The sequence below is a fragment of the Fulmarus glacialis genome, unplaced genomic scaffold, assembly GCF_000690835.1.
Source record: "Fulmarus glacialis isolate BGI_N327 unplaced genomic scaffold, ASM69083v1 scaffold20957, whole genome shotgun sequence".
Lineage (NCBI taxonomy): Eukaryota > Metazoa > Chordata > Aves > Procellariiformes > Procellariidae > Fulmarus > Fulmarus glacialis.
Window position 1 is genome coordinate 1,480 of NW_009224062.1, and position 16,393 is coordinate 17,872.

The 16,393-nt window shown below is 42.8% G+C and overlaps 1 protein-coding gene across 1 annotated transcript; it reads left to right on the plus strand.

Annotated features, from left to right (window-relative positions):
• The first annotated feature begins 302 nt into the window (after positions 1–302).
• On the plus strand, positions 303–13,251 carry SRP68 (signal recognition particle 68kDa). Its single transcript, XM_009582041.1, has 15 exons — positions 303–394; positions 954–1,067; positions 2,045–2,240; positions 3,034–3,116; positions 3,353–3,462; positions 3,837–3,919; positions 4,161–4,301; positions 7,620–7,718; positions 8,029–8,093; positions 8,410–8,569; positions 9,271–9,365; positions 9,608–9,737; positions 10,184–10,259; positions 11,602–11,654; positions 12,127–13,251. The coding sequence occupies exons 2-15, from the start codon at positions 1,006–1,008 to the stop codon at positions 12,352–12,354; spliced, it is 1,581 nt and encodes a 526-aa protein (XP_009580336.1). The 5' UTR covers positions 303–394; positions 954–1,005; the 3' UTR covers positions 12,355–13,251.
• The last annotated feature ends 3,142 nt before the right edge of the window (positions 13,252–16,393 follow it).

A 16,393-nucleotide genomic window follows, 5' to 3' on the forward strand; every position in this document is an offset into this window, starting at 1 on the left:
ATGCATCTGTTGGCACAGCGTATTATCCTGGAACGAGCTCTGGTAACAGCAAGACTCTCGTGGTTGTCTGTAGGAGGAGGTGCTTGTGGCACATCTTAGTCTCGGCCTTGATGACAGTCATAAAGCTCTGAAGTAAGCAGTGGAGTCATGAGGTCTTTTAGGACCATCAGTTCTCTCAGCTGTGCGTTTTTGGGAGGTTTTTGGGTGCCCCTCTGTTCAAAGTGCATTTGCTTAATGGAACCTGTAGAGTTCCCTTCTGTTATTTTGGGGTACAACAGAGAACTGGTAACAGACTGAACCGTCAATCTGCCTTAACGCAAATCACAGTCCTTCAGATTGTGAAGGAGTCTCAGCAGCAGCATGGTTTACGACACGGGGACTTCCAGAGGTACAGGTTAGTAAACAGTGCGGATGTCTTGGAGTTACTAGTGTGACTTGGCTTACTTCGTTTAAAATGTAAACCCACTGTAGCAGGCAACAAAAACGATCTGCCAAGTAAATACCTCTTGACAGGTTGCTTCACGTGAAGCAATGTATGCTTTTTTTCATTAGATGTAATGTGGTGTGACTGTTCCGTTTAGGAGGATACAGACTGGCTCTTTTTTCTCCATTGCCCTTTAAGAGCTTGTTAACACCTCACTGATAATCACTATACTCTTCCAGAACTGAGTGTTCAGTAAACATACATAAAGCAGTTAGACAGAAGGAGAACACCATTCTGATTTTTCAAGATCAGGAATTATTACATGTCTTCTTACCTTTCTTGTAGTCTATTAACCTCTGGTTTACAGGTAATTTCTGAACTACTTCTTACTGTCTGTCATATATGGAATTCTTAGTTGTTAAAACGTTGTCTGTCACAGCCTTCAGTCCTTTTTTTCTAGTTGGAGAGCGCAGTAAACAGAAACAAAGTTGTTCTTTGGCCAAACTGACTGTGGTCATCTTTTCGTTAGGGGTTATTGCTCCCGTAGGCTAAGGCGGCTCCGAAAAACTCTCAACTTCAAGATGGGAAACAGGCACAAGTTCACTGGGAAGAAAGTAACTGAAGAGATTCTCTCAGACAACAGGTATGGTCACTGGATGGAATCAAGCATTCTGTATATTGGTGAATAATTTCCTTCATTTCAGTAATTTATTTTCATGTGGGTGTGCTGGAAAACAATATACTCAGAAATGTTTCTTTTCAGAGACGTGTGTTGTTGATATTAATGAAAGATGAAAGTTCAGGCTGCAGTGCAGGGAAGAGGCACTGCTCAGATCCTGCTTCATGTGAACAAGTGGGAGAAGAGGGAGCAGCAACAGCCAGTTCCTTCTTTTCCCTCATAGTTGCTAAAATGAGTTCATTTCATAAGCAGTAAATTACTTTGATCTTAAAGAGGAAATGCTTATTCAGATCTGTTGCAAGGTAGCCATGTGAATGCTGATAACGTAATGGTGTAGCCAGCAAGGTTGTGGTTGGAGACATAATCCCTTCCCTTTGAACAGAAATACTGGATTGTAAGTTTTACTTAGATTTTCAAAATTTGGCAGAACGCTTGTCTGATAGAACATGTGGAGAATAGCCGAGATCTTGGGCTCATTTCCTGGCTTTTAGAAACACTTGAAATGTCTGCTGTCTCGTCTTTTCTTGTGGGGAAAAGAAAACACGATGCTGTCTTTACCTGTATTGTTAAGAAGCCAGATGCATTATAGCACTAGCTGGTGGGAAAACAGACGTGTTTACCCATGTTCAACCAGTTTGAAGAGCGACCTAAAATCATAAATCCCTTTGTCTTCACAATGTCTGTGGTGCTACAGAGTGATACCCAATTCTCTTCCTCAGTTGGGTGATTACACTTCTGTAGTGAAAAATAGAGTAGAAAACAGTTAGGGGGTAATACGACTTTATGTGCTTAGAACTTTAAGAAATAAAAGCATCTACCTCTTATTAACCAAGCTTGGTTGTTACCAAACTTTGCAGATCACGCGGCAAAGAACTAGTGGTGATCTGGTAATACTTGTTTGAACGTCATCATTTTTTCATTAATCTTCATCTGCCCCACAGGTATTTGCTGTTGATTCTGATGGATGCAGAGAGAGCCTGGAGTTATGCCATGCAGCTGAAACAGGAAGCAAACACAGAACCTCGCAAACGATTTCATTTGCTGTCTCGCCTGCGCAAAGCTGTGAAACACGCTGAGGAGCTGGAGCGACTCTGTGAAAGTAACAGAGTGGATGCCAAAACAAAGCTGGAAGCTCAGGTAACCACTGATACTTTGATCTTGTTTTACAGCAAAAGCTGAACAAGAAACCTTTGGGTTTTGGGTGAAGAGATTATTCTCATCTAGCAATAGATAACCAAAATTGACTGACGCTCGAACCGGATAATGTCTCCCTTTGAATAGCTTGGACTTAATGCAGCTGCTGCAACTGCAGAAATAACCAGTGGCACCAACCAAGATGAGGACCTGGTGTTCAGAAGTTGATTAAGTGTATCAAATGATTGTCCTTGCTGTGAAGAGCAGTATGTTTAATAAAAGTAAAAAGAATTGAGAGACTAAGATGATGCAACACAGCCTAAGAAGCCATGCTTATCTGTTGAGTTATCTGTTTGTTAATTGTCCTAAAGTAGCCACCTAGAACACAAGACTTGTGGCTTCGGTTCCTGGAACACAGAAAGCAACTGTGTTTTGACGCCAGCCTCCTTGAACAAGGGGCTGCAGTGGTACTCAGTTAATTAAAACTGCCTTTTTGTGGTTTATTGCTGGGGGGGAAAAAAAGTTTTGTGACATCAGTGGGCCACGTTGATTGCATAACAAGCAAGAAACATCTTTGCTTTCATCTCCTTAGAAATGTAGCGATGTCAGTTAAAAGAAAAAAAAGTAGGTAGCTAGTAACCTGTAATCCAAATCAGTTGTCTTCTGTGGGAAGACCAAGTGAAAAGGGCAAGGCTTAATCACTTACTGTAGGCCTCGCAGCAGCCTTTGTACTAAAGGTTGTACAAACTAGGCTGTCGGTCTCGGGGAAATTAACTTGCCCTCGTGCTGTCTGCAGGCATACATGGCTTACCTCACAGGAATGCTTCGTTTTGAACACCAGGAGTGGAAGGCAGCAATGGAGGCTTTCAACAAATGCAAGTGAGTTTCCCCACTTCACCAACTTCATTTAGTAAGTAGTATTGGATCAGTCTAGTAAATTTATATACTTATATATGTACAGCAACTCTGTGAGTTGTTTAGTTAATTGTGCACTTAATTGGGAGGTACTGCTGAAGAAATAGCATCCTCCAGAGTAGAGACACAAATTCTTCCCTTAAGATAGCATCTCACAAAATGACACACACTGCAGTGTTAATATTTATTCTTTGCTGTAGGACCATATATGAAAAACTGGCCAATGCTTTCACAGAAGAACAAGCTGTACTGTACAACCAGCGTGTGGAAGAGATCTCGCCCAACATTCGCTACTGTGCCTATAATATTGGTAAGGAAAGGGGGGATGCCTAATCTCCAACAAAGAGCAAGGCTTGTTCACAGGAAAGGAATATTGACTTGATAGTTGAATACTGGTCTAGGTGACATTATAGTGAGTCCATAATATTTTGGGCAAATTCTGTATACATTCTAGGTCAGTGTAGCAGTGGAGAAATATACTCATTTTGCAACAGTGCATGTGGTTTTGTGTAAAAAGACAAAATACCAGTTTGCAGTAGTTTGCTTATGAAGTCAGAATGAAATTGCAAGTTTATCCCCTTTGTCCCCAGATTGCCAGTATAAAATCTATTGATTAGCTTTTCTATATTAAAATAATTTGTGAACTCAGATGGGAATGTGATCTCGATTTGTTAATTCTCTCAGGTGACCAGTCTGCTATGAATGAATTGATGCAGATGAGACTGAGGTCTGGTGGCACTGAAGGTCTTCTTGCAGAAAAACTGGAGGTAACTTACTTGCATTCTTCAAGGTGAAGCATGCACTCTGTTGAGCATAAATATTGCCGCAGCACACCATTCACAAGCCAAAACATATCAGAAGAGAGCAAGCAAGCCTGGGCTCTAAGGGGAACCACACTTTCCTAAAAAGCCCTTTGATTTCAAAATAGTCAAATCTAATGTGAATTTGAAAGGTTCAGTTTTGGATACCTTAAATTTCAAGCTCATAAGTTCAGTCTGTTCTCTACAGGCGCTGATTACCCAAACTCGAGCAAAGCAGGCAGCCACAATGAGTGAGGTGGAATGGAGAGGAAGAACTGTTCCGGTGAAGATAGACAAAGTGAGGATCTTCTTGCTGGGGCTGGCCGACAACGAAGCAGCGATTGTTCAGGTAACCCAGAAGCCATCTCCAGTGCCGGTGTCCTCTTTCCTTCAATGTGCAAGATAATATGTGATACCTGGACTAAAAGCTTTTGAATAATCTTTATCTCAAACTTGGGGTTAGAAGGCTAAAAGTAAAAGTGGCAATACTGACTGTAACCCAAAGCTGAAGTGTCAGTTGGGGATAGCTCCCACAATCTACTAAGTGGTAGTCTGGGAGATCTGTTCTGAGTATTACTGCTCTTTTGAACACTCTCTGCTGCCCAGAAGTGCTACCTCTCAGTGCAGGGTGGTAACCATTATTATCTGGAAGTGAAGGTTACAATTTTAAGAGTATCTGGTTTTGAATTACTGTTCTCATTTCTTTAAGTATCTCGTTCAAATGCTCCAGCTTCAGACCAACCAAAAGAAAAAAGATACGTATCGATCGTCTTTTTTCAGTAACAAAAAGCAATTTGCCAGGTGAAGCAGCTGCTATGAGATTTATAGTATTCTCTTCTTGACTTATGCAAATCCTCAAAAGCAGGAAGAGGATTACTAAATGTCAGGATGTAAATTAATTTCAAATGTAACAGTTCTGAAACATTTGCAGTGGCTCACACTATGCATGTCTTTAGTATTGCAGCCAAGTTTCCTTGGAGCTTTTTCCTTGGAAATGGTGCCCAGGTATTCTTCTTCTCAGTGGCTGCATACAGCACCCTTGCTGTTTTAAAAGGCAGTGAAAGGATCTTTAGTAACAACTGTTGCCACTAAAGATAGGCTTTTTGCAGCATCAAAAACATTTATCACCAGGAGAATAATGATGATTAATAGAAATTTAAATGATAAAATGAAAACCCTACAAAGGTATAAGGCAAGCAGGCAAGGGCAGGAGATAGTGTTAAGAAGATAGTGTGAGTAGGATAAACAGAATATGACCGGGTAGGAAACATTAGTGTTAACTAGTCTAACGTTATGAATTGTATGTTGCTGAATTTATTTTTTTGTAGGTAGTACGCTAATATGGCCAGCAGGTGGAAGTGCAGCTTAAATGAGGGAACACTGAACACTAATTTCCGTCCTGCCAGGCTAGCAGTTGGACCTTTTCACTTTCGTTGCCCTCTTTGTTCCATAAAGCTGTGGCAGAACAGTGATCTGAATTTGTTTTCATCTTGCTTTCTGTTCCTTGGAAGGTCTGACTAAACAGAGGAGTTTTGTGGTACTGGATCACAACTAGTAATGGTGAGAGCGCAGCAGCAGTATTTATTCCCAGAGGGCTAAAACTTGGCCTTTTGAAAGCAGTTCTGCAGTTGCTGTGTCAGCTGTGATGGGCAGTCCAGCTTCAGCTAAATGTATTGTGGTGGTTCCTGGGATCTTTGGGACCTTTCTGCTAGTCTTCACTAAGTTGAAACCATAACGTAACAGCAGTGCTCTTCAGGGTTTGATTAGAAGCAAACACAAATGTGTGTTTTGTGTAAAAATGGAGATTCTCAGCACAATTATATCATTGCCTTCAGTGTCTTATTGGTAACGGGAGAAACAGAACAAATAAGCCAAACTGAAATACAAATCCACGTTTAAAATTATTTATGTCAGCCCTTTTGTAGGCTTGAATGCATAACTTCAAGGGCCCATTGACTCTAACCAGGTAGAAGGGAGAAGGCTAAAGGGCAGAGCAATGGAAGCGTGCTCCTATCTGGTATTGCCTCAAGGATTCTGTCATCATCTCTGGTAGCTAGGACTGTAGCAAAAATGGGTGATAATAACTTTCAGAGATGATACACAATGTTTTAGAACAAACTAAAAATTAGAAATGAGCACCACTAGACTTTCAGAAGTGGGTTCAGTGGGATCAGTTCCCTGGATCCCTTTAAGACTGAACCTGTGCTGTTCTGTCAGGGCATTTGAATCACCAGCTGTAGCACTCGTGTCTCAGTTTTATGATCTGATATCTCCCAAATCACAATATATGCATATTTATACGTAGAATCAGGTTAATGTTAGGAGTTTTTGCTTGGAAAGAAAAGCCTTTGTTTCATTGCACGGCCCAGCCCTTTCCCTGTTTGTGCTTGACTGATGATCTAGCTATGTCTGTTTTCATTTTTGTGCATACACTGAAATTGCTGTGCTCCTCTGGGTGAGGTTGAGAATGCTGTCAGACTCGTCTCTGGTTATTCTCAGTAGTTAGTCTTAAAAATTCTTGCAGCAAATCTCAAAAAAAAAAAAACCCCAAACCCAAAAAACCGCCTTCATCTCAGGTCAAGATACCTGAGGCTTTGTGAGGGAGTAAAAATAACATTCCTTAATGGGTTTGCAAACCTGAAAAGAGGAGAGGCAGAGACTGTAGAGCTCTACGAAGATAAAAAAGCGAGCATGTTTTTAGACAGTTTTTTATTCATTTGGACAATTGCAAATTTGTTGCAGCAATGTTCATCTTGCGCTACTACGTGACACAGAAGTGGTATAGCGCAGTGCTGATACACTTTAATCCCTCCTTCGATTGCTGAGGTTGAGGTTTGTTTCTGGGCAGTTTTCTCTTACTGACTCAGTAAGAGTCCTGCGATCCCCATCTGGTTATCTTCTCAGTCACCTGAATGGAAGTTGGGTTTGGTTTTGGGTGCATTGTTTAATTGGGTACATGATATGCCAGTCCATTAGACAGAGATCAGGCTTCAACTCGTTTTTCAAAAGTTGTTTTCAAATTTTGGTTGTGGGGCAGAAGGCCAAAAGCTGCTTCATTTTTTTGACAAAACTTGTGGTGACAGCAGAAAAGCACTCAGTCACTCCTGCTACTAAAATACAGGGTTACTTTAAAAAATGCTTTAAACAAACAAATTATTGCCACGGAGAGCATTACTAGAGTGGGAGTGTAGAAAAGATAAACATCTACATGTTCTTACCACATGAGAAAAGTTAAATGAGCATAACAAAAGCAGTCTACATTGGTAGTTTGCCAGTTCCGTAATGCTCAGCTCTTCTTCTGTTGCTGGGCCTTTCCCACAGTGCAGTCCGACCTCAGCTGTTCTCGGAGCAGTGTAGGTGCCATCCTGAAGGGGAGGGAGTTGCTGGGAAGGCAGCTGTTGCAGGGATGAGGCGATCAGAGCTGTGTGTGCTAGGCCTTCGGTGCCGCTAAATTCTCAGCACTGACCACGTTCCCCACACTTTCTGGCAGTTTGGCCCCTAGAACATACTGCAGACAGGTACAGATTGGAGTTCTAGCTACCCATGGATCTCAAAGCCATAATTTGGGAGAAGCTTTGCTTAATCTCCTCAGTTAATTCTTGCATCATGGGATGCAAAATACAAAAATTTCTAATAGATGTCTGTCTTAACTTTCCTTTGCTCTTAGGCAGAAAATGAGGAGACAAAGGAACGTTTGTTTGAATCTTTACTCAGTGAGTGCAGAGATGCCATTCAGGCTGTTCGGGAAGATCTGAAACCAGACCAGGTAAGCAGCAAACGTTGGTGTTTCTACTTTCAGCAGTATAGTTTTCGTTGGGACTGATTTGTTACTGTTAAACTTGCTTAACAGTAAAAAAGGCTGGCATTTCTTTAATAAAAGGCTGCAAAAGAGTCTTTTCACCTTTGATTTTATTCTCTTCGGAACTGGAGAGGGTGAATAGCAATCTAGAAGCCCTCATTCTTTTGCCTGGAAGTCTGTTACAACTTCCGTGGGTTACCCAAACCTTGAGCTGTTTTATTCCCTCAGCTGCCAGTTTTAAGTAAATGATGCAGTGTTTTGTCCCCAATTTCTACAGAAGCAGCGGGAACACTCTCTGGAAAGCGATTCTGGGAAGGTGTCCAACATCCAGTACTTACACAGGTAATAGGCAAACATTGCTGCCTGTACTAGTGTAAAGAAGTCATGCTCTTATGTCAAGATTTTATTTTTGTTTGTTTTTGTTTTATGGGGTTTTTGTTCTGAGCCTCTCAGGTCGCAAAGAATGACTGTACAATTAAGGATCTGATTCATGCAGCTTTGAAAACATTTTACTTAAGACTCTCATGTTGACTTTTCAAATGTTTTTTCCGCTACTAGTATCAGCTTAGACTGGGGGGAGGGTTTTTTTCAGAACAGAGAGTAATGTCTGAGTAGTTCTGACAGTCTGCTAATGGTATTTTATCTTTTATCTTTTTAGTTATTTGACTTACATCAAGCTGTCAACAGCCATCAAGCGCAATGAGAGCATGGCAAAGTCTCTGCAGAAGGCACTGCTGCAGCAGCAGCGGTCAGAAGAGGATGGCAAGCGCACACCACGGCCTCAGGACCTGATCCGTCTTTATGATATAATTTTGCAGGTAATGCTGGGAAAACAAATCCAATTCTTCATACTGACTGGAGAACTTTGGTACAAAAAGTTATTGTAGAAAATACAGCAGTGCAAGTGAACTGCCAGTGAAGTCTGAAGAGCAACTGAGTACCTACAGTTACCTTGTTGAAGATGTTCAACATCTACATGAAACACAAAAAACCTTATCTAGTTGTGATCAGAAAATGCTGCTAGAATGGGTGCCCTTGGTTGTACACTCTAATGCAGTTTTAAAATAGTTTTTCTGACTATTTTATGCAGCACTCTGGTAGCTACCTTAGTTTCTGCTGGCCAGAGAAAGTAGCAGCTAAAAATACTTAAAATGTACTTGTTCTTCATAAGCAGTTTCTTAATTTCGTACATAAATTTTCAACTAACTGTGGGAGCCAGTGGCTGAAGCAGTTGTGAATAGGAAAGGGAAATGTCTTATGAAAGAATTAATTCATGCGAAATCTGAGGAGTCTTTTGTCCTAATTCCTGTTTGTGTCAGGAAATCTGTCCTGAGGGCAAACTTGCACAAGTTTCAATGAATGTCCTTCACAAGGTTTGCATACTGATAATTAGAAAACTGGAAACTATTTCCATGGGAGTGTAGTGTTGACTTGTTAAAAGGGGCAGCTTTCTCTTACTCCAGCAGATTCCAGAGGAAAACAACGCCCGCATTTGTTACTCTGACTCTCTTTTGCACAGAACCTTGTGGAGCTGACGCAGCTTCCTGGCCTAGAAGAGGACAAGAACTTCCAAAAAGAGATCGGATTGAAGACCCTTGTGTACAAAGCTTACAGGTGATTGAGAAACAGCCAGGTTTTCTTTAGCAGGCATTACATTTTCAAAGGTTATTATTCCAAAGCTCTATGTGCTGTACAGGGCTTTGATGCAGTTTCCTTTGCCGTTTTGTGAAGTGAAGACTGGATGCTAAGGGGAAACTGGCCAGTGCTTCTTAGTAGTATCTTTTCTTATCAGTCATTTGAGTTGGCAAAAGGTATGGGTGACAAACATGTCAATGAGCCACTCTTTACTGTTGCAGGTGTTTCTTCATTGCACAGTCCTATGTCCTGGTAAAGAAATGGAGTGAAGCTCTTGTTTTATATGAAAGAGTGCTGAAATATGCCCGCGAGGTTCAGTCAGGAGCTGGAGCTTATACGAACAGCTTAAAGGTAGGAGCCCAATCCTGTGTGTAGAAGGGAGCTGAAATTTATGAAAAAACTCTCTCCCAGTATTTATTGTCAATTAGATGCCAGACCATTACAATTCAAGACTGATGTTTAAGTAGGGAGAGGAGTAAATCAAGTGTGACTGCTTGACACATTACAGTAGAGACTTTATAGTGATGTGAAAATGCTTCAGCTGGCCACTTGCTTGCCAGTCATAACTTGCTGTAACAAATCCGTAACAATTTACCACACTTTCTCACATCTGCACTTCCTGTCATACTACTTCTGTAGTGCCTGACGGACTGTACTGTAGCTTTTCCTCTTCTGGGAGGGCTCATCAGCACTAGGACTTAATTTCTTAGTTCTTACTTTTTCAGGTTTTACCTTTGCTCTAACTCTTAAACTCTGGCATGTTTCAGGCTTTCAAATAATTTTCTTTAATGACCTAGGAGCTGCCTGATGTTCAGGATCTGATCACTCAAGTCAATGCAGAGAAATACTCCTTGCAAGCAGCAGCTATATTAGGTGAGTTGCACAATTATACTAGAGCTCTTCCATAATGCCCCTGCGGCTATGTCATTCCTTTTATTTAATTTCTGAAGTTCCAAATGTTTTTCCACTTCACTCTGATCTGTGTCGGCTCTGGAAAACATTTTCCCCCCCCCCAGTTCTAGCTTTTTTTTCTAGCTGTGTGTAGTGCAGCTAGGCAACCAATGACTAGACATTTGGCATCTTGCTCCCTGCCCAGAGATGCAAAAAAGCTTCGTGAGGATGTGCACCTATTTCGGTAACCTGCACAGAACATTCTATTTAGTGTTTAATTTTTTTGCTGCAAACAAGTTGGCCTTGCTCATCCCAGCTTTGCCTAGCTGGGAGAACTACTGAGGAAGGGGAGAGCAGTGATGTTCTGCTCTTTGTCAGCGTCGACCACATTAGGGGAACTTTGGGGGAATGGATGAACTTCAGTATATCTTGGGCTGCTGTTCTTGCTGTGCTTGCTGCTGGAAACCCAAGATAAGTAATGGATTGCCTTGTCTTTTATTGCCTTACTGTTGCTTTAACAGACCTCACTGGCGTCTTCTCATCATCTGCTGCTTTGTGCTGAACTCAAAATCTGTGCTTCTTTCAGGAGCTTCTCACAGCAATGTGAAGGAGAAGCTCTCGGTCCAGGATAGAGTTACATTTCTTCCTAATGCTGTGTTTTGGATTTAATACAAGAAGAATGTTGATAACACACTGATGTTCTCAGTTGTTGCTAAGTACCCTCCTAATCAAGGACAGCTCCCATGCTCTATCAAGCAGAGGCTGGGGGGGAGCATAGGCGGCACAGCTGCCAACGGGGTATTCCATACCATGTGAGGTCATGCTCAGTATATGAATGGTAGGCGTGGCCCAGGAAGTACCGATCGCTACTTGGTTATCGGTCAGCGGTTAGCGAGCAATTGCATTGTGCATCGCTCATTTTGTATATTCTATCGTTATCATTGTTAATATTATTATTATTATTTTCCCTTTTCTGTTCTATTAAACTGTCTTTATCTCATCAAAACAATGAGTTTTTCTCACTCTTACCCTTCCGATTCTCTCCCTGTCCCACCGGGGCTTGGGGGAGTGAGTGAGCGGCTGCGTGGGGTTTGGCTGCCTGCTGGGTTAAACCACGACACTTTCCATCTGGAGAGAGCTGTGTTGGCTGTAGATGAGTATGTGTGATCCTCTTAGTCTGTTGATTCTACTGAAAATACTGTCTTGCGTATCCCAGAAAGCAAGGCTTATAGCTAAGCTCAGAGGACAGCTGACTCCTGAGACGGTCTTAATTTACGCCAAGATCTAGCCTGTTATTCTTACCGCTCTTTCTTCAATTTTGCAGATGCAAATGATAGTCATGAGACTGAGTCTCCATCTCAGGTCAAGGATGGCAAGGTAAGAGCTGAGATCTCAGGCAAATTTCAGTAATGTTCTTAATGAGTATTACTTTTAGCCTGTTAGCTGTGTGTCTCTTAACAACTCAAGAAATGTCATGCTGATTGGAGTTTGGTCACGACTACTGTATTTAAGAGATTTTATTAGGCTTGTTTTCCTTCTGCAAGTCCTAAAGGTGGCTGACAGGGTGGGGTTCCTTGGATAGAGACTAGGCTGCTGCTTGCAGCTTCTAGTGTGGCAACTTCATTTTTTTTAAATTTAGCTTTCTCCTTGCACATGGGAAGGTTTTCCAGAGATCCTGCAGCAATGCTTTGACAGGGGTTCAAACCATCTTCAAGGGTCCAAGATGGCACACAAGGGAACTTCAGCTTCTGTTGTCTCAGTTGCTGCTTAATCCTCTTTGCTTGTTTGACCCTTGTCAGCTTTGATTTGACATGTGTTTAATTTGCGTTTCTGCATTGGTCTGTTTCAGCCACTCTCGGAACGGTTTGAGACTTTTTGTCTGGATCCTTCTCTTGTCAGCAAGCAAGTCAGCCTCGTGCACTTCCCTCCTGGCTTCCAGCCCATTCCATGCAAACCCTTGTTCTTTGACCTGGCCCTTAATCATGTTGCTTTCCCACCTCTGGAGGACAAGGTGGAGCAGAAGGCCAAGAGTGGCCTTACAGGATATATAAAGGGCATCTTTGGATTCAAAAGTTAACCAGGACCCCCTGAGGAACCAAGGTTTTATTCTGTATTGAAGGAAAAGCTCCAAGAGGTTCTAAGACACAAATATCTGCACCTGAAACCGACAGAGGGAGGTTTTACCATCTTCTTCCCTGTGTTCTGTATATATGTCTGTGCACTTACATTCTCTCCCAGTGTATTAAAGACAAACAATCTATTCAGAAACATACGTACACTATAAATAGCTGAAAATAATCTGGAGCACAGAGAAATTCCATTCTGCTTGGAGAAGTTGGAGCTTGCTTTGTGACCAGTGGCCTGTTCAGGGCCGGTACACATCTACTTACCATGGACCAGGGCATAGGCATAACTTGATTCCTCCCCCCACCCCCTTATTTGATGCTGTAATTTGGTATTTTGGTCTAGAAAGCTGGGTGTGGTGGGGAAACAGCGGCAAAAGTAGAAGCAGAACTAAACCAGCAAGGTGAGCCTGCCTACCCAAAGGCTATGAAACGGTAGCCAAGGGGGCTAACTTCTCTTCCCTTTCGACTCCCAGTCCTCACTGAGAAGCATATATTGTTATGTAAAGAGAAGTCTCTGTATTTTTTAAAAATTTAACATTCAGAAATGACAAAATAGAGGCCTCTCTCCTTATCTATAAGGATGGCAAATACCTTACCAAATGTTGATGGTTACCCCAGTTGTGGTGGAGTATAACCTGAATTTGTACTCTGGGCCGATAGGATCCTTCTTTGTTGATACATGTTTTGTTAAATTTCTAAATACAGTATAGAACCTATTCCTACAAGGCTTTTCCTGGGAAACTAGCTTCATGGGTGGAAATAGCTACTTGGCTCTTCATGGGAAGTTGGGTCTCTCAGTGTTTGTTTTGTCTCTGATCTAAACCTTGCCTGAAAAAGATGATCTTTTTCTGGAGTTCATCTGTTGCTTTTTTTCCTCATCCTCGGTTGGTAGATACACCTGAAATGAGGAATAAGCAGCAGGAGACCAGTAGGTTCTTGAGTGATGATCTTCTCTGTCATGCCAGACAGCTTTTTTTTTTTTTTTTTTTTTATAAAGCGCCCAGGTGCTATGGTGATAGGCACTTTCAAAATGTGGGTAATTTCATAATCGTGATCATTTAAACAGGAAAAAAAAACACAGCACATGGGCAGAACTGTTCCTAAATAAAGTATTTGGAAGTTTCCACCAGCAGTGTTTGGGTTTTCTCTCTGTCTGTAGCTGGAAGCTGAAACAGCAGTTTGTTCTAGCTGCCTTAACTCTTTTGCACCAGTTGTCTTGACTTTGCATTTTAGGCATCGGAGTTAACAGGGGTGGAAACAGAAGAATTGTTTAAAATGATTGGATTGTTGTTGTTGTGGGTATTTTCCATGCAAGGTGCATGTCAGATGAATGGGGGAATTAACAATTCCCATTATTTTAATATGAATGTTTGCTTCTTTGTTCCAAGTTGATCTGATCTGTGAGTTCTCAAAGTATAAAGCAGCTTTCAAGAGGACTCTGTGCTCAGAAAGAGGTAAGAGAAGGAGGAGGAACTTCTTGTTTGTATTTAATTTTTGCAACATGGAAGCAAAATGGGAATTTCTGGTATTCTACCTAATTCCATTTGCCTCTGGATGCCAGGGGAATTTTACAAGAGACAGGGAAAGTGTAGAGCTGAAAGAAACATGGAAGACTATTCATCAGATGATAATTTCCAGAAAACGTGGTCTTGAATGGCAGATTTCTCTTCCCCATAAAGCCTTTTTCCTTTAGACGAGGAAAGGTCCTGCAATAACTGGCGCAGGCAACAGCTGGTTGATCTGCTTCGTGGTACCTCTTTCTGTGTACGTTAATCTGAGCTTCTCTCTCCTTTCCCGCTTTTATATCAAATCACTTTGAGAACTGTTCCTCTGTTTGGTTTGCAAACCAAACTCCTTTCTGCTTTCCTACCACAAATCTGTGTGGTGCCTGGATTGATTCCAGTGAAACTTGTGCTGCGGCCACTTTCTAATTGGTTACTGTTACAGAAAGCTAAGAGCAATTGGCCTCTTTATGTCAAACATCTTTTGACAGATAACTGATTAGTTGAAGGCAGATAAGAAATCTGAAAACAATAAAGTTTTATTCCTGACCTCTGAGGCGTGTAGTTCATGTTGAGCATTGAGAACACCAAGAACTCTCTGCCTCCGAAGCATTCAGAGGATCAAGGTCACACCGTCACCTGGGGCTACTTAACCCCTGGAGAATGGCCACTTAGTTCTGGAGGAGGATCTTCTGCCTGAAGTCTCAGATAACAACACGCACCACTCTCAGAGGTAACTTGGCTTGTTTGTTTTGATGTAATGTTAGTGGAAAGTGAGTAGAGTGGGGTTTGTAAGCAGTGTTGTGACAAATAATGTGGAAGGCGCTGATGAGGCACTAGGAAAAAATATAAAAATGTAAAAAAAGGAAAAAAAAATACTGCTATTCAGGTCACCTGTATGATGAAGACCAGACTCACAAGTTTATTGAGGCTTTTAGCCCTGCAGTGGAGCTTGGGATGGCAAAGGTGAGGCTTAGACAGCAGCAGTTACAAGGGAGCAGTGCCGGCAGGGGAATGTCTGATGTGACGTACGGAACCAGCCGATTCCCCTGCAACTGCCAGGTGTTGGTTGTGCCGAAACAGCCGGAGCAAGATGCAGAGCACTGGTTTATGGTGTTTGGAAACCTGCTTCCTTATTGCTGTGTTCTTTCATTAGGCTGCACTGTTTGCTTTAAAGTGTTTGCTCTCTTTCCATGAATTAATTGGCAAGTAGGCCACATGATTGCCCTCAAACAGGAAGCTCCAGCAGAATGGTCAAGATTATTGCTTTCAATCAACTTTTCCTGTGGAGTATCTTTGGGTTTAGCACTGGAATTTTAATTACAGGCTGAGCTAGCTATGCCTGGTACCATTGCATCAATTAAAATAGGAATGAGATGCACATCATGGCCCTTGGCCCCACCATCGGTGATACACCTGCGTCTTGGCCGATGTTCGCTTTTGGTCCTGCGCTCCGGGGGGTCTAGTGACAATGGACAGGTCTTGAGGGACTAATGGGACATGTGAGAAATGATTAGCATGAGACAAACCGGGCAGTTTAAAGAGAGAAATGAGAGGTGACGTGGGATAGCAATAGTCTGGCCTGGGAGCTCCTAAGTAACAGTCTCTGCCTCCTTTAAAACAAGGAATTGGGGGTATTTTAAACCGAAGGTGTACTAGGGAAAGTCAGTGCTCTCTAATCCAAGCTGCTTCAGACAGATGGCATCCCAGGTGAGCCCTGGCAGCGAGTTCTCTGGGGCCTTGATGAGCTGGGTGCAGGTTCGGCTGCAGCCTGCAGTGAAGGGCTGCAGTCCCTGCATTCAGGTGTGGGAAGTCCTTGTCCAACTGCAGTGGCAGTCGGCAGAAGTAGTTCTTGGGAGAAGATGCATCTGCTGAGAGATGTCTCTGCTCCCGCATAGCTCCTGTCCACTGCCCCGTTAGAGCGACAAGCACAAACACCCCATGGTGTTCACCTCGGGATGTAAATTGGGAGTTTGCTCACTTAAAGGAGTGATCTGATGTGATCTTGATTGTATATGGCTGCTGCTCCTTTTCTTCAGGACGGGATTGCTATTTTCAAGCATAAGAACAGCTGGAGGTAGGTTTGTCTGCCAAAGAAGAGCCCTTTCTGACCCGGGTGGGAGGAACGCGTGGTGGGTGCCCCCAGTGTATGATAGGAGGCTCCAAGAGGAAGGATAGGATAGAATAGAAAGCAATGATCCTGAAAGCTGCTCGGCCGAGGTGGGATAGCAGCTGCCCGTGTGCTCTGCGCTTTCCCGGGGCTGAGGCGGGGGCAGCAGCGGCTCTCGGTGGCTGCTTTGCCTTCTCCTCCCTCCCCTGCTCCGAACTGAGGAAGTGCTGGGCAGCGCTGAGGGCTGTCTGTCCAGCCCAGCTCAGAAACCTGGGTCACTGCTCAAGTCCTCTTCTTCCTGGGACCTTCCGTGGGCCGTGCCGTGGGCCCTGGCACTCGGAGGGTTCGGTGTGGCGCGACTGTGTGCCGGCAGCGGAT

Coding starts and splice junctions, on each gene's coding strand:
- SRP68 (XM_009582041.1), top strand. CDS start 1,006: ATGGGAAACAGGCACAAGTTCACTGGGAAGAAAGTAACTGAAGAGATT. Junction 2,241..3,033: donor AAACAAAGCTGGAAGCTCAG/GTAACCACTGAT, acceptor TGCTGTCTGCAG/GCATACATGGCTTACCTCAC. Junction 7,719..8,028: donor AAGATCTGAAACCAGACCAG/GTAAGCAGCAAA, acceptor CAATTTCTACAG/AAGCAGCGGGAACACTCTCT.